The sequence below is a fragment of the Ochotona curzoniae genome, unplaced genomic scaffold (assembly GCF_017591425.1).
Source record: "Ochotona curzoniae isolate NIBS_2020 unplaced genomic scaffold, NIBS_Ocur_1.0 scaffold_3171, whole genome shotgun sequence".
NCBI lineage: Eukaryota > Metazoa > Chordata > Mammalia > Lagomorpha > Ochotonidae > Ochotona > Ochotona curzoniae.
The window spans coordinates 1,842,796-1,870,548 of NW_024467104.1; the positions used below are offsets into that span (position 1 = coordinate 1,842,796).

Sequence of the window (27,753 nt, forward strand, 5' to 3'; positions counted from 1 at the left end):
GGTAGTGGCCACGCCAGCACTATTCAACAACACAACACGAGAAATTCATGGTAGCGGGGTCCTGTAATGAACACAGCGCACTCCTAGGATGGGAGTGAACAAGAGGAAAACCCCGGCCTTCTAAGGGAAACATAATCCCACAAGCGACCTGAAATCAAAAAAGAAAAAATACAGTAACTGCTATGCCACAGGTAGAGCTTCAGCAAGAACCAACTGGATTTAAAAATATATGACTCTTTGCTATTTATTCCTTCCCAGGAGATGGAGGAAAATATTCAAGACTTCCCCTCCCCCCCTCACTACCCTTTCCCCTGGCAGGGGCTCTTCAGGCAGCTTAGAATGGGAAGGGTAGGCTGCAGGATTGGGTGGAACCAGGCAGGAACTCGCGCGTGCAAGGGGGTGTCCGTGGGGGAGGGGCACTTGCAAAGGGCTTTAGGGACCAGCCCGAAGCAGCTGGTGAGCTGGGATGAGGATGCAACTTAAGAGAGCGGGAGACAGAGTGCAGATAAAACATGAGTCCCCAAGGGCCCTTAGGCAGCTGCCTCCCAGGCAATCAGCCCGGGCTGGGAGACCCCACCCCTGCTGTGACATCACAGGGGAGTGGGGTGGAGACACATAAAAGGGGGTCCCCCGCCCTGGCCCTGGACTCTTGACAGCCAGAGTATCAAGAGCAGAGAATCTGGACACTGGACTGGGGTTGCCTGGCTTGCAGGAGCAGGTGCCTAGTCCTTGGAGCATCTCCGCACTGCCCCTCGGAGCCTGGGTTCCTGTGCTGTAGCTCTCCCCCCTCTGCCCTGAGCCAGCACCCCTGAACACCCTCACAGCATGAACTGCGTCTCGGACTTCTTCACCTACGAGACCACCAAGTCGGTGGTGGTGAAGAGCTGGACCATCGGCATCATCAACCGCGCTGTGCAGCTTCTCATCATTTCCTATTTTGTGGGGTGAGTCTGTGGTCCTCCCCTGCACCCAGCTTTGTGGACTTCTCCTCTTAGGGGGAAACCCTGGGTGCTGCGCAACCACATCCCAAAGATTGGACCTGGCCCCTAGAGGAAGGCCGGGACACCAGTTCCAAGGAGTCGGGTCCTGGACCTGGCCCTGCCCTCCTCTGGGAGCATTCCCAAATGACCCCGCTCTCTCCCTCACCACCTGCCAACCTGAGAATGGCAGATCTCTCCCAATCCTTTCAGTCAACTCTAGGGAGGAGGTTGGGGTTGGGTGGGGAGAGTCTCAAAAAAATGCAGGGGGAGCAAGGTGAGGGTTGTTGGCTTGAAGGGGTAGATGGTGAGAGGGAGGGAGAACCAGCTCTGGGTCCCGGTGGAGGGCAGATGGGCAGAGGACTGGCCAGCAGAGAAGCCCTTGTCCTTGGAGGGTAGGACACGGAGGGCAGCTGCTGCTGCAGACAGCACGAGGAGAGAGCCGTCAAGGGGAAAGGTCTGCGGAGCAGAGAGGGAGCGCTCCCAAAAGGGATGGGGGGGTCACTGCCAGAGAAACCGCCACCCCCACCCCCAGCAGGCTGCATCCTGTGGGCCCCCTGCCCCTGCCTGACCTGGCATCGCAGGGTAACTGGTAACTTGGCCAGAGCCTCTGCTTGCAGTCTCCCAGGCGCAGGCAGCCCCTCCCGGCCCCGCCTCTTGGAGGCTCACACCTCTGTGCACACAAAGGGCTGTCGGTAGACCTGGCGGGGAGGCCGGAAAAGGACAGCCGCTGTTTCTTATGGTCCTTTCCACGCACTGGTGGGCACCAGGAACCTCCAAGGTTTTTCTGGCATGTGGATGTTTAGTCTCCTCCTGACAGTGAGTCTGTGAGAGCCAGCCAGCCACAGACTGCCTGGCCTGAATGAAACCAGACGAGCGATGGAGACGCTGAGGGTGTGCATGCTGGAGCCTGCCTGCCTGCCTGCCAGTTTCGAGTCGTGCAAAAAGTAGGAAGAGGCGATGCTTTTAAGCAATTTTGTTTTCCCCTGCACATTCTTAGCCAAAGCTAATGGACTCCGGTTTGAGGATATCGTAGCAAGGCTGTGTATCCCGAATGGGCATAGTGCAGAAGCGTTAAGGCAGGGAGTAGGGTTAACGGCCTGGAATTCCCTTCTGACACTGAAGGTTTGTGAGCTGTGAGGTTTGCCCGTGGTCATTCGGAGAACGGCTAGAAGTCGGTTCTTGAGCGTCCCAGGCTCATGTGCTCGAGGCTGGAGCTGCTTATAGCCATAAGATGAGCGCTGGGCCAGGTGAATGCAAAAAAGCTGTCTCAGCACCTCTGGGCCCGACTGGCTGCACAGGCTGCAGGCGAGGGTGATGGGGGATACAGACGCCGCCAGCCCCGGCTCCTGGACGGGCCCCGCTCAGCTGCCCCTGCTCATGTTTCTCCAGTGCGTGGGGCTGCAAGCAAGCACGCGATGCTCATTGGCGTCTTGATTTCTAACCACCATCCATCTGCCAGCCTGACAGCTCCCCCACAGGGCACTGCCTTCCAGTTATAGCCCCGGGCCTGAACCCACCCGTCTCTGTGCATGTGAGCCCAGCTCCTGCGACTCCGTGAACCCATCATCACCCGTTCAGCAGAGACGTAGCCAGCATCCCTCCATGCAAGGCATTGTGTACGAAGCATAGAGTGCTGGGCATAAAGGAGACAGGGCTCTGCGTCCTTGTGGGGCTCTGAGTGTGAGGCAAGAGATGGACATTCATTCCAGGACCTCCACACACACATCAGGTTGTAACCGTGATGCTGAGGCACCCAGAGCTAGGAGAGCCACTGCTACGACATGCGCAGGAGTGAAGGGAAGGGTTCTTGCTAATGTGAGGTAGCAAGCCATGATCTGCAAGATGGGGGCAAGCAACCTAGGGGGAAGAAAGGATGACTCGAGGCCCTGAGCCCCTTCATGCCTGGGGCAAGAGCCTGGCAAAGTGGAGGGGGCATGTGGCTGGAATGAAGGGAGAAGAGGCGAAGGTGGTGTCAGGTGGGTGGGAGCACAGTGGCCATTCTGCAAGCCTTCTCAGGGAGCTTGCCCCCAGAAGCATTTAACTCTGTGTGTGTGAGAGAGAGAGAGGAGAGAGAGAGAGAGAGAGAGAGAGAGATGGAGTGGGACAGGTGGGACAGACCTGATGAGAGATCTGAGTTGGCAAGATCACCCTTGGCGGCTGCGCTGAGGCACTGGAGACAGTGGGACGGGTACAGGAAGGTCTGTTCAAGGGTGTTGCAGGCATCTGGAGAGAGATGCCAGCAGCTTGGACTTGACTGACCGTGGAAAGACTTTTAGCGCCTAGAGCCTGCGGGAGGCGAGTCCACCACTCCTGTGCGTATCACAGCAGCTTGGCATCTAACCTCCACACGCTCACGCCGCCTGCAGTCCTGGCTGCGTGTCTGTCTGCGCTTGACGCTACACCTGCGCTGTGTCCTTTACTGGCCCTGGTGCAGACAGGCCAGGGCTGACCGTGGAGGTGGGGGCAGGGCTTCCTAACGTCACCCTCCATCCTGCACCCTGTGGGGAGACCTGAGGAGGAAGCAGAAGGAGACCCTGCAGGTCTTGGCCAGCGTTGGACCTGAGGTTGGTTTGGGGATCTTCCTAAGGAAGCTGCCTCCTAACAGGCAGGGCATTTCCCAGCCCTTTGCTACCCCATTCCTCAGGAATATGACTGACGAAGCTTTACATCAGTCACAGGACTGCTCTCCCTGCCTTCTTCCTCCCCCTCTCCCAGGCCCAGTCTGTAGACTCCCCTTCTGCACAGAAGCCAACACCCCCTCCCAGTATTCAGCCTCTTTATAGAGCTAATGTGTAAGTTCAATGCATAAGACGGTTAAATGGAGGCATGGTCCTGATTTAAAGAGAGAGGTGTCACGCCCCGCTTAGCTCAGCCAGGAGAGCAGTGAACGGAGAACACCTGCTTGGGAGCCCATCTCTGATGCCAAGTAGTATCAGGGCCTTGGACAAGGTCCTGTCCTCCTCTAGGTCTTAGTCCTTGGACTTGGAGATGAGTTTAGGAGTCCATCCTCGCAGGCAGTGAGGGGAGAGGAGGTAATAGGTGTTGGTCGCCTTGCCGGAGGCAGTGACTCAGTCATCCGTGGATTCCACAGACCCCCTCTCCCACAATGCACTCTGCCCAGGTCACACCTCTTCCCCGGGAAGACCCTTTTCTCCCTAGGCGCACACAGCACACATTCCTCATACCCACTCCCCGGCCTCCTTCCTGACACCCTGGGACACGGACGGGAAGGTGTTGGGACACCACTCTGGCCTCCTTGCTTTCCATCGCACCTGCCAAGGAGCTGCCACCCGACTTCCGCTCCATAAATAATAAACCAGGAATGCAAGAAAAAAAAAATCAGAGCAGCAGAGTCAATGCCAAGAACTGGAGGCTGAGCCCTGCCCCATCTCCCCAGGCCAGGCCCCGGGAGACAGCGTCAGCCTCTGTGTGCTGGAAGTGAGGCCTCCCCTTCCTTCCAGCTGCCCTGCTGACGTCCTCAGCCCCTGGGGGGGGGGCACTCCGCCTTCCACTTGTTACTTAGCTCAGAATTCCAATGAATATGGCCTCTCCTTGCCACTGGGCCCAAGAAGGTCTTGACAGAGGAGAGGGAGGCCACGGTGGGGTGGCTGCGAGAAGCTCAGCGCACAACAGCAGGTTTCGGACGCACCTTGGGTCTTGGGGGCGTTAGCACAGCCCATCTGCCCCTGCTTCCTTTTTGGGGGACTTGCACGTGATTAAGTTGTCTCAGGGGAGGATCGGCCGAGCAGGCCCTGTGGGTGATATGGGGATAGTGGCCTGCTAAGATCTGCAAATGCTGCTGGACTTGAAGGAGGAGAGCAGAGGCCTCAGAAAACCCATCCCTCCGATGGACACTGGGCAGCGTGTTCGTTCCGTGGCTAGGCACTCCGAGACTCCAGAAGGGCGTGTTTAGACTGTGGCTCCGCTCAGGTGAGTGTGCAATAGCAGTAACAACAGCCGTCTCCCCTGGGAGCAGAGAGAGCCTGTGCAGGGTGTGTGTGTGTGTTTGGGGTTGGGGAGAGTCATGGCCTTTACTGCACAGAGCCTGGGGCCACGAGCCGGTCGTGCCCGTTTGGAGAACTACATGGGTGAGATGACCATGCGAGATTTTGATGCAACCCCACCCCTCCCCAATAAAGGAAATATGTGCTAGGGAGAGAGAGGGCAGAGCCCCGCCCATCCCCACAGACGTGCGGCACTCATAAAGGCATTTTACAAGCAAGTGAGTAACTCCTAATGGTGCATCCATCAGAAGGGCTGCCGCTGTAAATAAGGCAGCAGCCACAGACCAGGTAACAGGCCTGGAACCATTTGCCAGGTCCTCCCGTGCGTCCATCAGTCCACCCTTCCCCCGATGCGTGCAAGAAGTGACAGACACCACCAAAAAGTGACACGAGGCAATAGCACCTGATAACCATGGGACAGCGTATCTATATTTTGACACATTCACCTTGCATCCAATGAATGCATACAAGGATTACTTGTCCATGAACATTTTAAAAGCAAGCATGGACCCGGCATGGTAACCTAGCAGCTAAAGTCCTCGTCTTACACAAGCCAGGATCCCATATGTGCACTGGTTTGTGTCCTAGCGGCCCTGCTTCCCATCCAGCTCCCTGCTTGTGACCTGGGAAAGCAGTCAAGGATGGCCCAAAGCCTTGGGACCCTGCACCCGTGTGGGAGACCTGGAAGTGACTCCTGGCTTCAGGTTGGCTCAGCTCTGGCCATTGCACTCACTTGGGGAGTGAATCATCAGAAGATCTTCCTCTCTGTCTCTCCTTCTCTCTGTATATCTGACTTTGCAATAAAAATCGTAATAAATAAATCTTTTTTATTTTTATCCTAAAAATGGATATACAGAGAGGAGGAGCGACAGAGAGGAAGATCTTCGGTCTGATGAGTCACTCCCCAAATGACCGCAATAGCTGGAGCTGAGCCAATCCGAAGCCAGGAGCCAGGAGCTTTTCCGGGTCTCCCACACGGGTGCAGGGTCCCAAGGCTTTGGGCCATCCTCGACTGCTTTCCCAGGCCACAAGCAGGGAGATGAATGGGAAGTGGAGCTGCTGGGATTAGAACCGGCGCCCATATGGGATCCCGGTGAACGCAAGGAGAAAACTTTAACCACTACACTATTGCGCCAGGACCTAAATAAATCTTTTTTTAAAAAAATAAGCAAAATAAGCCACATGGGAGGGGGATAACCACGGACCCTTGCACTGAGAGCTGAGCTGGAGCCACTTGGTAGTAAACTTGACTGCAGTGCCCACCTTGACTTCCATGTGTCCTGGGGGCTGCTCCCCTTTGCATCTTCCAGTGGCTGAGAACCCCAAGGTCAGCCGACCTGACTTCCACACCAGGAAAGCGTCTCCTTAGATGAACACAGAGCCATGTGCCCATTCCGTGTCAGATCCACCGAGGCTCTGGGGATGGCTCCAGCTCTAGTGAGCAGGCAGCACCAGGAAGGGGAGCCTCAGGTGCCTCCCTGCAGGGTAGGCATGTGGCACCATCGTTGGCATGCCAACGGAGGTGCCCAGACTCGATCTCACAGAGACCTGGCTGTGCCTCCATCCCAGCTTCCAGTTCTCCATCAGACCCTGAAGGCAGTACCGAAAGGCAGTACTGATGGCTCGAGTAGTTGGGTGCCTGCCACCCGCTAGGTGGCTCGGCCTGAGTTATTGATTTGACCCGGCCATGGTGGGCATTTGGAAGTGAGTATATGCATCCCTCCTTCTCTCTATAATTTGTATTTCTTTAAAGTTTTTTGTTGTTGTTGTTGCAAAGTCAGATATACAGAGAGAAGGAAAGACAGAGGAAGATCTTCTGTCTGTCGCTTCACTCCTCAAGTGGCCGCAGCAGCCGGAGTTGTGCCAACCTGAAGCCAGGAGCCAGGAGCTTCTTCCACATCTCCCACATGAGTGCAGGGTCCCAAGGCTTTGGGCCATCCTCGACTGCTTTCCCAGGCCACAAGCAAAGAGCTGGATGGGAAGCAGGGCCACCAGGATTAGAACCAGTGCCCATATGGGATCCCGGCATGTGCAAGGTGAAGACTTTAGCCACTAAGCTACCTCACCAGGCCCCAATAATATGTATTTTTTAAAGACTTCTTTATTTGTATTGGAAAGGCCGGTATACAGACAGGAGAGACAGAGATGTTTGATCTACTAGTCCACTCTCAAATGTCCGCAACAGCCAGAGCTGAGCTGATCCGTAAGCCAGGAGCCAGCAGCTTCTTTTGTCTCCCACATGGGTGCAGGGTCCAAAGGCCTATGGCTACCCTCTACTGCTTTCCCAGGCAAATAAGCAGGGAGCTGGATGGGAGGTAGAGCAGCTAGAACTGGTGCCCATATGGGATGCTGGAGCTGCAGAGAGAGGATTAGCTTGTTGAGCTACCATGCTAGCCCCAATCTCAATATGTTTTAAACAGTTCCCACCATCTCCCAGAGCTGCCCATGAATGACCAACTCGAGGCAGGGGAGTGAAGTTGGGGGGTCATTACAAAAGTCAACTGGGGCCAGCATTGTGATGTAATGGGTATAATGGTATCCCACACGGACATTGGTTCATGTCCCAGCTGCTCCACTCACAGCTCCTTGCTAAAGCACTTGGGAAAGCAGGAGCAGATGGGCCAAGTACTTGGGCTCCTGCACCCACTTGGGAGATCGGGATGAAGTCCCTGGCCTCTGGAATTGGGCTCAGCCCAGGTCGGACTGCTGTGGCCATTCAGACTGAATCAGCAGATGGAAGACGTTCTTTCTCTCTTGCTGACTTTGCCTTTTACATACATGCATAAATCTTGAAATAAAGAAAAAAAGGGGAAGGAAGACACTAGGTCCTGGACTTGAGACCCTTGCCCTCCCCCCTTTGGAATGCCTCACGCAGCCCTGGTCCGGCCTCTGTAGCCACCCTGCCAAGGACTCCCACGCCTTTGCCCTCCTGGGCTGCACGCTCTGCAGTCCTGCTATGATCTGCTGCTCCGAGGTGGCTTTCCAGCCTTGTACCACCCTGGCTAGATGTAGAAAATGACCCCAGCATTTCCTCAGGGGTGCTCTTCCAGTCCGCGAGATGTCACTACCACGCCTTCTCAAGGCTGGCTGCTATGGCCCTGTACTTCAACAAGGTTTACCAGATGTACTTTGGCTTTGTCTATTTGCATTGGGTGCTGTGTCTTGAGGGGGAAAGGGCAGTGTGGAGCATTTTGCAGGCCTGTTGGGTGGGGTCTTCTCACTGCAGTGGTGGGGGGGGTGGACAGTTAGAGTATATGCTTCTCAGTGTGCCGCAGGCTGGGAGGTAAGTGCCCATGGAGGCCCTGATGGAGGCTTCAGCTTTGAGGACTTTGCTCTGAGTGGTTCCGAATGGAAAGGCAAGCTTCTGGAAGAAACTCAGGGAAGGAGTTATCAGCAGTGACTGTGTGCAGGCCCGCCTCACTTTGGGACCATCTAGGAGAGCTGGAGGAGGCAGGTGGGGTGAGAGAAGCCAAGGGGTTCTCCCTGGTTTTTTGTACACAGGGAATGGCTTAAAGATATATAGAGATGCCAGTACAGGTAAATGACCACTGGGGGGCAGCACAATCCAAGGAATAAGATTGGGGCGGCTCCACTCCCGCCACTGCCCACTTCTACCCAATTCCAGGTACCTGCCAGGTACCCACAGTTATTGCCCCTCTCTTCCTCCTCCATTCTTCTCACCTGACCCTTGGACAGATAGACACCTTCCTCTGCACCCCAGCCCCAAGGACTTTCATTGATTTTGGCCCTTGGGACACAGCCATGGATGAAGCTGGAATGCCCAGCATCAGAGAGAGGCCCAAGGGTCCTCTGCCTCTGCTGGTGGCCTCCTCTCTCGGCAGAACCACTGAGCCCTGCATTCCCAATAGGGACAATACAGCCCCAAGGGAGTGAAAGCGGATTTGTAAGGAATCCAAAAAAAAAAGTAAAACCCACTCACTAATTTTATGCATAATCCCTAAATAAGCATATAGCACATAAACAGATTATCTTTGATATTAGAGTTAAAAGATTCCAGAAAGTCATGGGAAATGCTGCTGTGAGCCTATTAAGGCTTCCTGCCCTCCAGCATGGGCCTCCTCACTGCCGGACCCCCTGCCCCATTGTCCTAACGGAGGCAGAACCCCTGTCCTGACCACCCCTCTTCCTTCCTCCCTCCCCATCCCTCCTGTCTTGCCGCAGTTGGGTTTTCCTCCATGAGAAGGCATACCAGGTGCGGGACACTGCCATCGAGTCCTCGGTGGTGACCAAGGTGAAGGGCTTTGGACGCTATGCCAACAGAGTCATGGACGTGTCGGACTACGTGACCCCTCCCCAGGTAGCACTCCACCCCAGGGCAGCCATGTGGAAGCAGGGGGGTGTTGGAGGAGCCTGGACCTGTCTGTGGAGGGGGGAGGGGAACCATCCCCACCTTGAATGCTGAGGCTGTTGAGTTTCTAACCCCCCTCCCTTTCTCCTCGCCCCAGGGCACCTCTGTCTTTGTCATCATCACCAAGATGATTGTTACAGAAAACCAGATGCAAGGATTCTGCCCGGAGGTGAGGCAGGCAGCCCAGAGGGAGCCTGGCAAGGAGGCAGAGGAGGGGTGGGGGGGGTGGGCAGTGGCAGGGAGAGGGCTTTCCGACTGTCACCAGGGACCACCGCCCTCCTGATGCCATGGCTGGGGTGGTGGCGGGCATCCAGGGGCTCAGAGGGGCCCTTCACCCACCTGCAGCCCCGTCTGTCCACAGAACGAGGAGAAATACCGCTGTGTGTCTGACAGCCAATGCGGGCCGGAGCGCTTCCCGGGTGGGGGTGAGTCCCTGGGATCCCGGAGCCCATCCTAGGAGAAGGGAGCAGGACTTTACCCGTCCCATATCATTCTGCCCCATGGGAGCCCCTGTGGTAGCATGGCCCCTGACCTCAGAGGAGCTCCCAGTCTGGGCAGTGTGTTGGGTGCTCTGATGGATGGGTGCCACGAAGCGACAGGTGCCATGATGGATAGGTGCCATGAAGTGGCAGCTGCAGTCAAGGAGCTGAGGAATCGACTGTGGGAGCCTGAGAGGAGTGAGATTGGTCCTGGCTGGGTGGCCCCCAAAGGCTTCTGTGAAGCGGTGATGTTTGGATGGGCTCTGGCAGCACAAGGGAGCTTCATTTCTGAGCAGGAGGAAGGCTGCAGCAGGCTTGGGCGTGGGGGGCAAAGGCAGAAAAGCAGGGAAAACGGGCAGGTCCTTAGGTGGGTGGCTGATTGGGGGGGGCTGGTCCCCTCCCCCTTGGCTGGATCCAGGGCTCTGATGGGGGGAGGGAGAGGGACAGGAGGGAGAGAGGGAGGGACCACCTGCCTGCCTTTCCCTGCACCTGTCCGCTGAGGGGGTGGGGGAGGAGAGGGGAAAGGGAGTGGTCACCCAGCCTTGGCTCCACCCTCGCAGGCATCCTCACTGGCCGCTGCGTGAACTACAGTGCGGAGCTCCGGACCTGTGAGATCCAGGGCTGGTGCCCCACCGAGGTGGACACGGTGGAGAGGTGAGGCCCCGCTGGAGCTCAGCAGGCCCCTGCACCGCCCAGCAGCCACTCCTGGCTTGAGGACCCGGCCTCTCGCTCGTCCTCTTCTCCCTCCGACACTCAGGGCTGTCCAGCCTTTCCCAGTGGCCCGCAGTCGTAAGAGGTGTCCCTGGGAGAAGGCTTGTTTGTTCTCTGCTCTTCTTCCTGGAGAAGCTAAGGCCTCCTGTTCCCCCTCTGCACAGGCCCATCATGATGGAAGCGGAGAACTTCACCATTTTCATCAAGAACAGCATCCGCTTCCCTCTCTTCAACTTTGAGAAGTGAGTCCACTCTTCCTGCCTGAAGCCAGGAAGTCGAAAGGCCCCCCAACACACACACACACACACACACACACACACACACACACACACACACGAGGAAATGCCCCCTCCCACCTTCTCTTCAGCTTCCTCTCTCCCTGGGGACTTGAACTCCCAACCTCCCAGATGTCCTTGACCATCAGGAGGACTTTGGAACCAATTTCTCCCCTCCCCCTAAGGGCTGGGAACCCAGACGGGTCCTGGGGAGGGGATGGGGACCAGGCTTACACCTGGCTCTGAACACACTGCAGCTGGTCTCCTTCCGTGTCCCCACGTCCCCAGTTCACTCAACAGCTGTTCCATGGGCGCTGACCAGGTGCAAAGCATGCTGGCCAGAACCCTCCTGGAGGGCAGGGACCCTTGCCTGGCAGCTGTGGTGGGCACGGGGCGGGCAGGGACAGAGGAAGAAGCAGGCAGGGAATGGCAGAAGAGGGGGTAGGCTCCCGGCTCAGGGCTCAGACCCCACTGCCTGGGCCGCCCCAGCAGGAGCAGAGTGAGTGTATGGCAGTGGTGGTGGTGGGGCGCTCACCCATCTCCTCACCCACGCAAGGGCCTGCTTCTCTCCTGCTAGGGGGAACCTGCTTCCCAACCTGACAGCCAAGGACATGAAGACCTGCCGCTTCCACCCAGAGAAGGCTCCCTTTTGCCCCATCCTGAGGGTCGGGGATGTGGTCAAGTTTGCGGGGCAGGATTTTGCCAAACTGGCCAACACGGTAAGGATCTAACCTTTCCTCGGTGACCCTGAGCCCGGAAACTCAGTCGCAGGCTTTAGACACCCCTTGGAAAGGCAGCTGGGACACCAGGAAGAAGGACCCACCTCGAGACAGCGCCGCCTGGTGGAAGCATCCCAGGCCCGCGACTGGCTTGGATCAGTCTCTCTCCCCTTGCCCTGAGTGGTCTGGCTGGGCTGATCTCCAATCCCTATAGATCCCCTCCCCACCCCCCCATGGAACCTCAGTTTCCCATTCCCACCTTCACACTGCCCTTCCAGGAAGGACCTAAGCTCTCAGGAAGGGGCCCCACAACAGGAAAGCAGATCTGTGGCCAGTTTCTCCTGCACTGCAGCCGAGGATTCCATAAACAGGGTTTGGAGGCCCAGGACGTCTCGCCCTGACCACAGCAGGCCGGCTCAGTCAGCCTTCTGCTGCTGTAACAAAATGCCCGAGAGCAGTACAAAGAGCAGGAGCCCGTCGCTCAGGGCGTGCGGCCAGCCTTGGGAGAGCCTTCAGGCTGGGGCATACCACACGGGAGGATGGGGGGGGCACGTGTCACCAGGCGGTGAGCAAGTGCCTGCCATCATCAGGCCCAGCCCCCAAAGTGGCTTGAATACAAGACTTTGGGGTCTTTGAGGAGGTGCTGCTCTGCTCACAGCACTCCCGACCCCCACCCCTGACCGTATCAAGGTGGGGTCAGAGGGCCGCGGAAGAGCTCACATCGGCCCTCTCTTCAGGGCGGAGTTTTGGGCATCAAGATCGGTTGGGTGTGTGACTTGGACAAGGCCTGGGACCAGTGCATCCCCAAATACTCCTTCACCCGGCTGGATGGCGTTTCTGAGAAGAGCAGCGTCTCCCCAGGCTACAACTTCAGGTAAGCCCAGGCCTGGGCTGTGGCGAGGGGGAACTAAAGCAGACAGGGGTAGAAAGACCACCCCACACCTGCCTTATCCAGCCAGGTTTCAGCTCAGAAACAGGAAGGGATTTCTTTGAGGCAGAGTCAGAGAGGGAGAGAGGAGAAAGAGAATTTTCCATGCACTGGTTCATGGCTACATTGGCTACAGTAGTCAGGGTTGGGGCAAGCTGAAGCCAGCAGCCCGGAACGTCATCTGAGTCTCCCACATAAATACAGGGGTTCAAGCACTTGGACCATCTTTTACTACTTTCTCAGACACATTAGCAGGGAGCTGGATCTGAAGTAACACGGCCGGGACTTGAATCAACAAGGATGTGGGATACTAGCATTGCAAGCAGTGGCTTAACCCATTGCACCACAGAGCTGGCCCCAGGAAGGGCTTTCTAAAATTAGAAGGGACCATACGGAGGATTCCCGCTCCCGGTGGGCAGTCCGACTGGGAACATGAGCCCTCGCCCATTCTCAGCTCTTGTCCTGCTGCTGTAATATGCTTAGGTGACTTCCAGACAGCCCCCCACCCTGGTCCCTGCCCTGCACCTGAATATTCTAAGATCTCCCACCACCCAAAGTGCAGTCAATCGCTGGCGTCGCACAAAGTGAGATTTTCATATTTCTGTATGAGGGAAACAGCGGCAGAGTCCCCAGTAACCGCGATAGTCGTTGCCATGGCTTTCCAAACAAGAACCCAAACCCCTCTGTCAATCTCACTCATCTTCCCCGTGGCCTTGAGAGGGCCACGGATTTTTCCGTGTTGAAGCAAGCAAATGAGAAGATGGCAAGATGGCAAGGTCCTTGGAACCAGTGGATGTTCTAGCTGGGGTTTGGCCCCCCCGCAGCCTGAGTTCTCCAGCTCTGACACGGTGGTAGGGCCGCTGCCATCTTCCTTCGAAAAAAACCTCCACTTTTCTTCATTGGAAAGGTGGAGGGACAGGGAGAGAGAGAGAGGTAGAGCTTATGTATCCCAGATGCCCATGACATGCAGGGCTGGGCTGAATGGGTAGATGGGGTCTTAGCCAGCGCTTGCTTTTCCCATTCCTTTGTGAAGATCCCAAAGTTTGTGGTGGGGGCCTGAGGAAGTACACAGTGTTATGCACCGACGAGGCTAATTAGACTAAATAGGCAGTGATCAGGGAAAAAAAAATTACACATAGGAATATGTTTCAATTATGTATGCAGAGGATTTTATTCACATCTCCTTTGTTGTGATAGTAGTTCCCAATACAATGGCATACATAGGAAAAACATTTCCTGCTTTCTAAACTTAATTTGTAACTTAGAAAATAATCACCCTCCCCCATTAAGCTTCGTAGTTAATACTTTAAAAAATGTATTTTCTCTGGAAAGAAGAATTTAAAAAAAAAATTGAAAATGCTTTCATAATCAACTCCAAACTTTAAAAAACCGTAGGAAACAACACATATTTTAAAGTAGGTTAAAAATACTGTTTGGCTCACTGGTACAATTTGGCATATTTATCTAGTCAGTACATCACCCTGAAATCAATACAAAAGATTTTTGTATGGAAGCTTAAAATAGTAACAAATTAATAAAATCCTCGTTATCTAAAGTGCAAGTTTTCATCTTCATCTCTTCCCTCTGGCCATGGGGAATTCTCCAACCTTCCAAATAACTCATTTGGCAGGAAAGCTGATTGAAGAATGCTAACTATTATGAAGACCCTGGCTGCTGTAGTTGTACATTTTAGAGCATCTTTTAACTAAAGGAGGATTGGTCCTGAGTTCTTTATCTCCAATGCATTGTACAGGGAGCCACCCTCCTGCCCCCTGCAAAGGCATATATCATGAAGCAGGGAGAGGCCTGGTCAAGCTTAGATTGTACTCGGGGATACAGCACAGGATTCCAAGGGCCTTGCCAGCTCAGTCCCCAGGGGCCTTTGAGAAGTGAGTTCTCCATCCCCACCTGCACCCTCTCCAGGACCCTGTGTAACTGACCCTCACCAAACCCTCCGGGCCAGAGTGGGAAGGGGTCCTGCTGCTGCTGCTTTTGATCCTCGAGCTTAAAGCAGTTTCCAGTAGCTGACATGGAAAATACCTGACAGCCATAGCAAGCAAAAGGGTTCTGCCTGAGCTCTGGGGACCCCTCTGCCTCATCCACCCACAGCCCTCACACTGCCTCCATTGACACCTTAGACTAAGGTGAGAGGCCCCTAGGCTCACTTTCTGAATCCTTGGGTAAGATCGAGAGGCTTGCTAAGCCACGTATGCCTTCCAGAATGCAGAAATTCTAGAAAATTCTAGAATTCTCTAGAATTCTAGCCGCTCCCTAGAACCTCACAGGCTCGTTGGTAGGAAGGATTCCAGTTACCCTGCATGCCAAGCATGCTGCACGCATAGGACTGGGAAACACACACATACACACACACACACTTTGCAGATTAGAAAATGGAAACTCCTGGGTTCAGTGCCATCCCCAGAACCCCAGAGCGAGTCCGTATGGGAGCTCTAGATGCAGACATGTTCTGGAATGATCTCTCCAACCAGACCCGGGACACTACCTTGTACGGGTCAGTGCCCAGGGAAGCATGCCTCTCAGGTGGCATTTTCATCCCCACAGAAGGGCCAGGAGGCTGAGTGGCAAGGAGGCTGCAGGGCTGGCATCTGCTGGGGGCACCACTCGCACCCTGCCCCTTGGCCTCCCCCTGCAAAGCGGAGCCGATATTTCAGTGTCCTACAGTCTGTAGCTGATTCTGGAGGGAATGGAATTATTCATCCAAGATTCAGCCAGCCTTGTTTTAATCTGCAAACGAAGACATCCCAGAGGCAGCGAGAGATTTGCATTTCCATCGCTAATTACTTGTGCGGCTCCTTTCCAAACGCCGCCACCCCCTCCCCAACTCTGTGTGAGGCTCTCTGCTCACAGAGCCAGGAAATCTGTGCGTTCCCGGCTTGCTGAGGGGCCCTGGGACACACCTAGACAGAGGGGTCATGTTGGAGGTGAGGAGGAAGAAGCTGCCGAAGGTCATGAATGCATGTGAGGGCATCCGTTGAGGTCATTTGATCCCACATCCTAATGAGACTCTCTGGGACACAGCTAAGGGCTCGCTTCACAAGGTGAGCTGTCCGTCATTGGACAGCTGCAGCTACTAGAAAGGTGACCTAATAACGAGCCAAAATCTGTCTCCCTTCAACTCCTGCCCAGTGCACTGCGTCCTTTCCATGTAAATGCATCTTCATGGCTGTGATCTCATGCGTTCAGCTCTTTGAGGAAAAGATTTTGATTTTATTCCTGGATCTACATTCCCTGGCTCACAATTCTGGGCAGTGCTTTCAAAATGGATTTTTGTTTTTAAGATTATTTGAAAGGCAGAGTTACACACACACAGAAAGATCTTCCATCTGCTGGTTCATTCCCCAGATGGTGTCAATGGCTAGAACCTGGGCCAGCCTGAAGCTAGGAGCCAGGAGCTTCTTCCGGCTCTCCCACATGGGTGCAGGGGCCCAACTACTTGGGCCGTCTTCCTCTGCTTTCCCAGGCACAATAGCAGGGAGCTGGAAGAGAAGGGGACAGCTGGGACTTGAACCCCGGTGTCCATATGGGATGTAGGGTGCCAGGATCGGCTGTACCTGCTACACTGTAACACTAGCCCTTCAGACAGCGTTTTGATGTGACCCCTTATGCACTTGGAACAATCGGGGTGGGGTCATCTGAACTTGCAGCAGATGAAGCACAGTGCTTCCGAATGAGGATCCAGCGCCAGTTACCAGTTCAATAGCAGTGGGCAGGGGAAAGGCACCCCAGTGGTAAGCGGCAGAGCCTGCAGCTTAGACCAAGGGTTCCTGCAGAGCCCTGGATTCCACAGGACTCTGACCTGAGCCCAGCATCTCCCAAGGCAGTGTTGGATCTGAATGTGTGTGCGCACATGGGACTCTATGAGAGAGTGGGTGTGTTTGCAGTGGGTGAATGTGTGAGTGTGTGTGTGTGTGTGCATGTGTGAATGTGCAGGCATTGATGGTGCAATGACAGATTAATAATACTGTATCTGTCAGGGTCCCAGCAGGAAACAGATGGCACATTCAAATTGGGTAATCTGAGGGGAGTTTAATGAAGGGACTATTTCAAAGGTGTGGGCAGGGTGCAGGGAAACCACATAGGAGTGTGCAGAGCCTGGGGCCAGGAACAGGCTATCAGTTCCAACCAAAGTGTGAGAAAGGGCAAGGGGAAGAAGGGGTTTCTGGGGCCTGGGGACCCACAAGGCTGTGAAGGGAGGAGGGCCTGACAGAGGCACTGCAGAGAGCCCGGGGGTGGGGGAGTCCTAACTACAGCTTTGCGAAGGCCCCACCCCTACTAACTTTCTGTTCCTACTGAAATCACTGATTATTGCTCAAGAAAAATGTGTGCACTCATAGACACAAGCAATTTTTCAGACAGTTTTAAGATTGATTTATTTAAAAGGCAGAGTTAAAGAGGGAGAGACAGGCAGAGAGGCAGGCACACACACACAATCACACACAAACACACAATTTTCTGTGTGTTCACTCCCCCAACGGCCAGGGCTAGGCCAGGCCAGGCCAGGTCACTCATGTGCGTGGCAGGGTCTAAGCATTTGGGCTATCTTGCACTGTTTTCCAAGGTGCATTAGCAGGGAGCTGGATATGAAGTTAGGACTACAACTGATACCCATATGGGGTGCTTTTATTGCAGGTGGCAACTTTATCTGCTATACCGCAATACCAACCGCTGGCAATTTTATTTCTTAAAAGATGCTACATTTCTTTCTTTAAAAAGAAAAGTATACATTTGAAAGGCAGAGTAACAGAGATCTTCCATCTGCCATTCACTGCCTCAAATGATGGCAACAGCTAGGTCCAGACCAGGCCAGGGCCTAAGAACTCTGGCCTAGTCGCCCATGCTTGTGGCTTGGCCCTAGTGCTTGGATGTCTGCTTCTTCCCTGGCAGATTAGCAAGAAACTGGATTGGAAGCAGAGTAGCTTCCATAGTAGCTACTGTTGCAAGCGGCAGCTTAACTTGCTACATCGCAAGGCTGGTCCCCAGGATGCTTTATTTCTGCAAATAAGATACAACTACAATGGGAGAAATAAATGCCAGCAGTGTTGGTGTACATGTGGCATCATGACACGTGAAAACCACACACACACAGCTCCAGTGCCCCTCCCTTGGCAGGAAGTTAACATCCTGGGCCACTGGGTGAGTTTCCTTCTAGCCCTGGTTCTCTGCATTCAAATTTATGCAGCATGAAATTCCCTTTGTAGACTTTCAAGAGTCCCTTTTGTACGGCCTTTTCACACCTGCTTTGGGTGGGACTCTCAGCTGCCCGCCGTAGCCTTAGGAAGATTCTGAGATATGCCCAAGGTTGCCCATCTAGTTAGGTGGCACATCAGGGCTCAGGGCCTGAGAGCCTGGTCTCTGTTGCTTCTATGGCAATCTTCCATCCTCACACAGCTCGGGGAGTAAGGAGTAGAAAAGTCACCGTTTGGTAGGGACTGCTGCTGTAACGTGAGGGAGGTCAGGTGGGGCGTTAGCGGTGCCCGATTCCCTGCTTCCCCTAAGCACAGCTTTGCTACTAAAAGGCAATGCAGTTTGGGGATCTTCTCTCTTGTTGTATGGGCCGGACGCGCGGGGGGGGGGGGGGAACCCCGCTTGTTCAGCGGCTAGATGCTCCCCGTGTGTGCGAGGTGCTTGGAGCACTCATTCCCCATTGGGAAGGTATCGTAGCCGCTGCCGCAGCTCCAGAGATTGGGCACCAGCTCCTGCTCCTCTGCCACCGCGCTGGCGCGTGCGAATCAGCAAAAGCCGAGGCCAATCAACAGAGTGGAGGTGCGCCCCTGGCTGTGTGCGCTCTCCCTGCAATCTGGACTGTTCTTCCCAAAGCTCTAGAATATGTGTTAAAAAGCTGCCATTTCCATAGTTTCCACAGAAGACACACACGCCCTCTCTTGCGAAACACATTTGCTCTACTTCTCCTGGCTTCCGTTTTGCTCACCTTTAGGTGCCAGCAGGAGGCGTGACAATTCAAGAGCTTCTGGCTGAAGCCCTGAGTAACATTTCCCGTCTGTCCTGTGCTCACACCCAATTATGAGCAGTGGGAAATGCTAGCAAGCAGCCACTGAGCGCTTTCCCCGGGGCGCCAGGGACTTGGCAGGTGCCCCATCCGGATGATGTCTCTGACTCAGAAAAGCTGGAAAGCTGGACCTTGGGGTCTCGTTCACCTGCTCAAGCCCACAACACCTCATAGTGCTAGATTCAACCCTGGCAACCTGGCTGCAGATCCCCAGCTTGCGACCACAAGCATCCTGGTGGGGACCAGTATGTTAAGGCTAATACCACCCCCAGGAGCAGACAGCTAGTAAGCTGGCTCTCAAGTATGGCTTTGGGCTTGCCCTGCCCCAATGGTCACAAGCCAACGCATAGGAGTGTGTTCAAAGACAGACCAGCAAGTGACCATACTTTAGATGTCTCCCTTTGACCTCCACAAACTCCCTAGAACTCAAGTAAACGGACATGGTCCGGGCTCTTCTCCGGAGATGTCCCCTCCACCACCATGTAATGGATCTGCCTGGAGATAGTTTCCCATCAGCATAAAATCAACTGTAAAAAATGTGTTTCAGCTGGCAAAATCGTTTCCCACCAGGCAGAGCTCTGCTAAGAACGCCACCTCCCTCACTTCGAAACCCAGATTCCGGGTCCAAGTTGTCTCTTGCAAGTCAAACCCGGGGATCCCGTGAGTTTGTTGCTGTTTTTCCTGTCACTGCCACCGTAAGGTGTCCCTGCTTTAGGAAGGAATTTCCAGCCCTCCAAACAGATGTCTGAGAGCCTCCCAGGGATTCTGGTGCGTGCTGGTGAAAGCCCTGCTCCATTCAGCAGGCGCCTGCTGGCTGCCTGCTGCTGCAGATCTCAACGGCTCAGCATGGGGAGGAAGCCCGGCTAGCCACTGGGGTGCTCCTCTGGCACTGAGCTTCCTGGTGCCCTACGGGGAACTTAGGTGCCAGGAAACCCTTTATGGATCGTGTTGGGAGAATGCGAAGGGTCCCCTCCAACTCATGGTTGTGGTATGTTCTGGGCTTCTTGGCCTAAACAGAGCCAGATGAATGAGACACCAGTTCCTACGATCAAGAGTTCTTCTTTTTTTTTAAGCGAATGGAAATGATAAACCTGAATGCAGATCACTGTATGACTGATGCATCATACAATATGCACATATATATGTATATATATATATATCTATCATACTGAGGCAAAGTTAGGAGTAATCGAGACATAGCAAAGAGTTCAGGCTGTGGTCAAGTTCTGGTTCAGGCCTTATTGCAAATCCTGGATATGAATTTCGGAAAGTCCCCTCCCCTCCGAGGGCCTCGGTTTCATCTTCTCTAGACTGCGTTTGGCTAAAGGTGATCGTCCTTCAGAGCCCTCCCGGTGCTGGGAGGCTGCATCGCCTCACGTGGGTGTGAGAGGGGAAGGGCGTTGCAAGCCGGTGCTACTGATGCACGCATACTGTTAGACTGTTATTTATAGACCTATCACATTGGGATGAGTTTCAAGCGTGCCTGCACAGGCACGTGTGACAAGTGATTTATGGCGGTAATTGACGTTCGTTCGTCCTCACTCATTCCTTCGAGCTCGCAGCTAATGACACGAGGGCATAATGCACATTATGTAATGTTACATTCAGACCTGTGGAGTGGGGAGCTCACAGAACACCTTAGGAGTCTCGGTGAAGGTTCCGTGACTGGCCAAAGGTCCATGAGACCTGAGCTGGACAGCTAGGCAAGCCAAGGGGTAGAGTAAGAAGCCATCCCACTGCGGGAGGGGTGGGGGTTTGGTCCGAGTCTGCAGGCCCTGACAGAAGCAGCAGTCACAGAATGACATGGCCACAGGCTGCGCTGCTGGCCTAGAAAGCAAGGTGGCCTACCCAAGGCGGTGGCAAAGCTCTCAAGGCCACAGCCTGGAGCCTGGGGTAGGCCAGGGCAGTCAGCCTCTACTCACCTTCTAGGCAAAGGTGGCCCTTCCAGCTGGGCACTCCAGAGGAGCTTCCAGCCTCTGCCAGCCCCTGCCCTGCCTGTGCCCCTGCCCTCCTGTCCTCCCCTTTCCCGGATTAGCACTGGCAGGAGTCTGGGTTCAGTCCCTTTCTAATGTTTCTTCAGGCCCTATGGTGGTCACAGCCAAGCAGTGGTGTTTCCACAGGCAGCAGCTTAGCCAGTTCTCCTTGCCTGAAGCAACAGGGCTATGAAGCAGCTTTGGATACCAACAGCCAAGTTCACCTCTCTCCTGTGTCCCCTTGCAAGTCTGAGCAACCCAAGCATGGCTGGGTCTTTCTCCCACCTTGTAGAACTGGGACTGTGTTCCCTGCAAAGAGCCATGGGCACCGTTCACTGATGGCCGTGTGCCAGGTTCCCTGCCGCATGCAGCAAGCTCGTTTAAAAACTTTCCCAGCAACCCTGTAGCCACTGCTGTTGTCTGTCTTACGGATGTAGAGACTGAGATGCAGCCAGGGAAGTTCCTTTCCCAGAGAGGCCATCTATGGAAATTCAAGTGGACCAGCTAAAGAGTCAAGTCCACAACTGTTTTATTTCAGAGTCCCGAGGCCGCCAGCTACCCTGTCTGAACTGCTGTTAGGCCTGAATGAAGCGATGGGCACGGAAGCCTGAAGCCCAGGGCTCCTGTCGCGTGTGTTGTATCCCCACTCATTTCCTCACTTTCCCAACACAGAGGCTGGTTGCCCCCCGTGGCACCTCCTTTCCCACCTCACCAGCTGCCAGATCTAAATGGTTTCTGTTTAGGAGAGACACAGCTTGTTGTTACCACTTCAGCCCGGCTCTACCTGCCAAAGCAGCATTTGCAAAGGCCCAAGTTAGCAGGAAGAAACCCTGAGGCCAACATTGCTAAACCCTGAGATGTTCCAGAATCTTAGGCATCTGTTTGTTCTTCCAGCAAGCATTTACCCAGCCCAGCCTGCCAGCTCCGGGCCACACAGGCCGTGATCCAAATGGTTGAGTCTGATCCTGCACAGCAGTCGCTGCGGTAGGGGCCCTGACACAGGGAGGGTAGGAAGGGCAGCCCACACAGTTCACAGCCTCAATGCCATGCCGGTAAACCCAGCCAGCAGAGGGAAAGACAGGCCTAGTATGTAGTGTTCGCTCATCTCCACTGCGGTCCAGTTCAAGCTGCAAGAACAAAGTGGCTGAAGGAGAACTTGGGAAAGGACGTGTACATGGTTGTACATTCTCCACCTGGCCCCAGCCACTGGAGCTTCCGTCCATCTTCCAGTGTCTACTCCACTGGGAGATCTTTTCCCACAACAGGGTTTAGAGGTTCCTCAGCCACAAAGATGCCTGGGCCCTTGCCTGTCTTCCTTTCCATCTCCACCCGTCAAGTCACACAGCTTGAAACCTCACTGGAGCCCCCCGAGAGCCAAATGTGTTTGGAGGAGGAGCTGTTAGAGTAGAGCTCCTCTCCCTGCCTTCTCTTACATCTGATCTTAGCTATTTATGTTACATGATTAATGAATGCTTTCCTGCTTCCGGGACAAGCAGAGCTTGCCACTGTATTGGTGGTGCCTAACACAGGGTCCGGCTTACAACAAACAGGTGCGCTCCGAGTGTCCGTTGGTTGCTGATTGAGTTGCTCCGTGAGCTGGGTCCTAATGGGTGAACAGGATTTTGCCAGCTGGAAAGGGCTTTAGCAGAGGGGCAGCGTGGGCAGGAGCATGGACACCCATGGAATGAGTTGGGGAAGCACAGGGAGGCAGGCGTGTGGAATGGCTGGAACTGAGAGTGTGGTGAGAGGAAAAGTTTCTGAGCCAGTCTAGTAGGAGCCTTGTGTCTCAGGCCAGTGCAGTGGGAGGTGGTCTGGCCATCCTCACCATCCCTGTTTCCCAGACAAGACAAAGCCAGAAAGGTCAGCACGGGAAGATCTGGGAGCTACCAAGGCCAAGGAATAGTGTAGCTCAGCCACAGTCTAGAAGGAGAATACTGGCTAGGAATATGCCCTCTGCCACTGAGCTGTCTGGATCTTAACCCCAGCAATGCTTAGCAACCCTAGCTAAGCAAGCTGCCTAACCTAGCCAATCCAGCTTCTGCATTTGTGGGATAGGAGGAACCACTGCCTCTAATTTTGTGGAGGTGGTTGTGTTCCATGAGTTGAGTATGGGGCACTTGGCACAATGCCAGGTATGCAGTAAGCTCTCACCAAAGTGTTGGCTGCTGTTATGGCAAGTTCACCGCCCGGCCATGGCCCTTGCCAGGCCAGCATTGTCTCCCACCAGGACCAGCAACGTGTGGTGGTGAAGGAAGACAGAGGATGTTATTGGTGGAGTTGAGATGCATCTACCTAGGAACACAGCTGTGTAGTCTTTTCCATTCTCTCTAATCTGAACTCACTCCCCACCTCTGGGCTTTGGTACTTGGCAAATGATTCCCTGCCTGAGGCTCAACCTTCTCATCCTGAAAGCCAGGGACATTGGTAGCAGTACATTGGGTCAGTACATCTCAGAGGCCCTCATCTGCGTGGGCTGGAGCACTGCGTGGGCCAGGAGGGTGCAGAGCTCCACGCAGCCACTTGGGGACTGGGCTCAGTCTCCTCTTGGTCTCAGGGTCCTTGCCCTGCACCTGAGCAGCTGGCCATCAGGTAAGGATAGGGAAATGGAAGAAAGTGTCCTGTGTGAGATAACAGACTGGCTTCCACTCACCTTCCATGGCAACAATTAGTCATGAGGCCCCATTGAGGTGCAAGGGACCAGGAATATGGCCCCACCGGGTGACCGTGGAGCCATCTCTGCCATAGTGGATGGGCTGGGTCCCAGGTGTCAGGTGTCACAGTGCCACCAGTGGCCAGAGCTCCTGGGTCACTCCTCAGTCAGCGACCTGACCCCCACCCCCTCAGTTCTGCTTCTCTTGCCTCCCTCCCAGGCAGAGAATGGGTCCCTGCCAAGCCTCCCTGAGGGCGGGTGGTGGTGAGATGATGATCTTCCCATGCTTGTTGCCTCTTGGAAGGCAGGTGCTGGAGGAAAACCAAGTCCGCTTGCATTTTTCTCTCTGTTCCCTTCGCATTCCTCCCCAGGATAAATTTAGCCAGCCCTCGCTTGGAGGAGCAGCATGCGGGAGGCCGATTTCTTGTCTCAGAGTCGATGTCACAGTGTTCTTTTTTTTGCGTGATTGAAGTCTTGGGCCGGAAGTGAAGAGTACACAGGACCCCAGCCCCACCCTGGCTCTGGCTGAACTTCTGACTCAACCCAAACCCGGCCTGGTCCCCACTGGCACCTAGAGTCTCCCCACTTTGGAAACAGAGAATTTGGAGGGGCTCTACGGCCCCCACAAGTGCTACCTTCTTAGCCTCCCTCGTGGGCAGCACGGCTCAGGATAGGCAGCACGGCCTGTGGTGACACCATGTGGATCTGCAACCTGGCTAGCACCTTCCCCTCCACCCACCTGTCTGTCTAATGGGTCCATAGCCATGTGTCCCTCGTGAGGCTCACTGGGGTGCTTGTAGTACTGGATTTGCATGCTTCTTTCTGGTGCTGTAGAAATGAGGGGTGATGGGCTTTCCTTAGCCTCTGGCCAACCTGAGAAGCATAGGGAAGATTTTCTGGAACCTTCTACCATTCCAGATTCTTCTTTCTCCAATCTCCTGGAGACCTACTTAAAGATGTGGTTCTTGGACAGTGTTGCCTTTCTGGAAACACCCCTGTTGGTGTCTGCCTCCTGTCCTCACGCAGTTGTAAGTGGAGTACGATCTCTGCGCCTTGCTCTGTGAAGTTCTCTCAGTCACCGCCCAACTGCAAGCTGCCTTGGCCTTGCCCAGCTCTTCCTGACCTCCAGCCTGTTCTCCACTCACACTGCCTTTCACCTCCTTGCCACAGCCACGCTGGCACTCTGAGTCTCACGCTCCCTCTGCATCTCCTTTCAGCCACAGAGTCCACCAGAAGCGCCATCCCGGATCAGGCTGCTCCCAGAACCCTTTTCTCCCCCAAGGGTTCTCCTTCTCAAGGGGATAGCAGGTGTCTCCCCAAGGTCTTGGGCTCTGGCCCAGCTCAGGCAGAGCAGAGAGAGAAAAGATGGCTCCCTGTGTGCCTGCACTCACTCCTTCCTGGCCTGGATGAGGCTCTCCAGGCCTGAGCTTCCTGCAGGATGAGGGAGACAGTGTGAGGGACATGTCCTGGGAGAGGGGTAACTGCCTTCCCACGGGCTAACGTCACCTGCAGAGGGAGCAGGTCTCAAACCTGGGAGACAGCCAGGGCTTCAGAACAGGGACTGCCCAACAGGCTCTCGGCCTTGGTGTGGTGGGGTCATGTTGGGGGACTGCATACTAAACATCCTGACCTCTTCAGCCTCCTGCCCTCTCTGATCCCCTGTCACTGGTAGGAGCAGTCCCCACAGACTGGGTGCCCAGGACCCAGAGCTGGGCGAGTGTGGGAAGCCAGTGCATGCTGAGAGGCAGCCAGAAGCTAACGCAGGGATCCTGCAGTGGTACCTGCCTGCGAGAGTCAGTTTCTGTGCTCACCGACTCTCAGACCAGACCAGCCAGGGACCTTGAGCATGCCTGTTTATGTAGACAAGGAAACAGACGCCTCAAGGGCTAAGCGATATCAAAGGCCACACAGCTGACAAGTGTTGGAGACAGGAGTTAGACTGGTCTCCACCTGGCTCCAAAGATTCCCCACAGCCCCATGGCAACCAGAGCATGTCCTGCTGTAAGGTAACCCTTCCCCTGTCGCAGGTTCCCACCTTGCACACCTGTAACTCCTCTATCATTGATCTGCTTGGGCTGCACATTCCTTCTCGCTGCTGTGCAGTATGTGATGCCAGTACCCCGGGGAGAGAGGTCAAAGCCAGCAGTGGCACAGTGAGGTGCAGGGGCAGCTCTAGCCCCTTTCTGCTGGGAGAGGCCTGGTGTCAGGAGCCCAGCAAGGGGAGTGGCCAGCACCTTCTTAGAGCCATGTCAACTCCACACACCTGCGGAGCCAGCGCACCCGACGCACTCCTCCCAGGTTTCCAAGGATGCTGGTTGGCACTAGGAACCCAACCTCCAGTATCCTGAAAAGGCAATGCCACACTCATGTTCAAGGTTTTGTCTATCCTGGGCAGAACCACAGGGGGAAATGGCACTGGCTTCAGGAGCTGAAAAGACTGGATCCCACAGGTGTGTGGCCAAGGTGACAGGAGAGGGAGTGTGGGCCCTTTAGGCATCAGCGAGTATTTCTGCCCAGCACACGAGCCCAAAAACCTGAGCTTTCACTCTATTTTAACAAACAGCTCCATGACTCACAGACAAGGACAATTGCAGAGCAGTTAAGTAACTGGTCCGAGGTTGCACAGCTCATAGGTGACAGAGCCACCCTTTGAGCCTGGGCAAGCTGAGAAGCCTGAGGGGAAATTTGCAGGGAGCTGGGCCCTGGGAAACCCAACCAAGCACTGGAGACACCTGGTATCCAACGTGGCTGCAACTTTGATTATACACCAGAACCATTTAGACCGAGTCTTCAAAAGGCAGGACCGTGGGCCCCCACCTACAGAGCTACTGATTCCCTTGGTTTTAACAAGCCTCCAAGATGCTGCCTGCAGAGCAAGTCACCCAGGGAGGACTGTGGCAGGTGTTTCTCCAAGGTCAGTGAGGGCCCCAGGGCTGTGAAGGACCATTAGCATCCAGACAGGAGAGAAAGGAGGCCATCGCAGGGGCACCCAGCTTCTCCTCTGATCTCCAGGTTCGCCAAGTACTACAAAATGGAGAACGGCAGCGAGTACCGCACCCTCCTCAAGGCCTTTGGCATCCGCTTCGATGTGCTGGTGTATGGGAATGTGAGTCCCCAGGCTGGGCAGGTGGGTGGGCTGGGCAGGTGGCCCAACAGGTCAGTGCTTGAGCCCTGAAGAGCAGCATTCATTCAGGGGCCAATTTTGAAAACTTGTTCTCTGCCCACTCACCTTGGTCTTATGCCTACAGGCTGGCAAGTTCAACATCATCCCCACCATCATCAGCTCCGTGGCAGCCTTTACATCTGTGGGTGTGGTGAGTCCAGCCCCTCCAGACAGGAGGCCAGTCAGGGAAGGGCCTATGGATGGGCAGACAGGGGCCAAGCCTACAGTGTAAATTCCCTCCCCTCTCCCTCTGCTGGCCTGGCCCAGGCTTGACTCTTGAGAGCCCATTTCCTCCTAAAAGCACCTGCCCAGTTTTACCTCCTACAAAGGCTCACCGTGAAGGTGAGAGAAGAAACTCCAGGGTTTCTACAGACCCAGGATGCCTTTACAAAGAACACAACCCACTTGGGCAAGGTAGGGGCCGCGTTCCCTGCAGTCCCTCTGCATCTCCCTCCATGTCCCCCATTTGCGTCACAGTGGTCTGGAGCTGGGAAGGGGGCCGTGAAGACAACCTGTAAAACCCCTTGCTGGAGGACTCCACTCCAGGCCTGGCCTCCTGTCTACCAAGAGCAATCCCGTCCAGGCCTCTTGAGCCCACCCCGTTCCAGCCATCCTGCCCTTTGCATGCCAGAGAATCCCGCTGAGCCTTCCCTCCTCTGCTGTTCCTACAGGGAACTGTCCTCTGTGACATCATCCTACTCAACTTCCTCAAGGGGGCTGACCAGTACAAAGCCAAGAAGTTCGAGGAAGTAAGTTGGGGTGGCAGGGCCTGAAAGGTAGGGGAGGAAAGGCCTGGGAGGGGTGCTGGATCCTGGGGATGCCCAGTGGCTCTGCTTTCACGGTCTTCTGAAACAACCTCAGACAAGAGAGGTTTGGCCAAGAGCCAGCTCTGCATCCCTCACTTGCATAATTCCCCTCTCTGTCTTGAGCAAGACAAACACCATAAAAGATGACTCCAGTGTCTGCTTGCCCTCAGGGACCAGGAAAGAGTCTTAGAATCCTAGAGACTTGCTCTAGCTCCCCTCATGGCCAGACCATGGGCCTTACTGCTGCACCTGTCAAACCCTGCCCACAGTCGGAGCATGACAATGCCAGCCTTTCTGCCTGCAGGTGAACGAGACAACACTGAAGGTCACTGCCTCGGCCAATCCCATGTACCCTAGTGACCAGACCACGGAGGAGAAGCAGTCCACGGATTCTGGAGCTTTCTCCATTGGCCATTAGGGCCTCTTCCCAGAGCCCCAAACATACCCAAGGGCTCCAGGTCTCCAACAGAGAACCCTTCCTGGCAAGGTGTATGGGAGAGAAGAAAGGCTGTCATTTCCATTGCCCATCCCATGAGGCCATTGCCAGGACCATGTGCCTGGGTCTCCCATTGCTCCAGCGGACAGGTGGTGCCCCCTGCTAAGACTTCATCCTCACCTTTGCCCCTTGCCTGCCTCTACCTAACCTCGGGCGGCAGCACCTGACTCAC

The 27,753-nt window shown here is 54.9% G+C and overlaps 1 protein-coding gene across 1 annotated transcript; it reads left to right on the plus strand.

Moving 5' to 3' along the window:
• The first annotated feature begins 541 nt into the window (after positions 1–541).
• P2RX3 (purinergic receptor P2X 3) lies at positions 542–27,544 on the plus strand. The gene is made up of 12 exons (XM_041004010.1): positions 542–944; positions 9,167–9,302; positions 9,451–9,522; positions 9,715–9,778; positions 10,393–10,486; positions 10,708–10,785; positions 11,396–11,537; positions 12,275–12,411; positions 26,129–26,222; positions 26,365–26,430; positions 26,951–27,028; positions 27,390–27,544. Exons 1-12 carry the CDS (start codon positions 826–828, stop codon positions 27,501–27,503), a joined length of 1,194 nt encoding a protein of 397 aa, XP_040859944.1. The 5' UTR covers positions 542–825; the 3' UTR covers positions 27,504–27,544.
• Positions 27,545–27,753: the final 209 nt, after the last annotated feature.

Coding starts and splice junctions, on each gene's coding strand:
- P2RX3 (XM_041004010.1), top strand. CDS start 826: ATGAACTGCGTCTCGGACTTCTTCACCTACGAGACCACCAAGTCGGTG. Junction 10,487..10,707: donor GAGGTGGACACGGTGGAGAG/GTGAGGCCCCGC, acceptor CCCTCTGCACAG/GCCCATCATGATGGAAGCGG. Junction 27,029..27,389: donor AAGCCAAGAAGTTCGAGGAA/GTAAGTTGGGGT, acceptor TTCTGCCTGCAG/GTGAACGAGACAACACTGAA.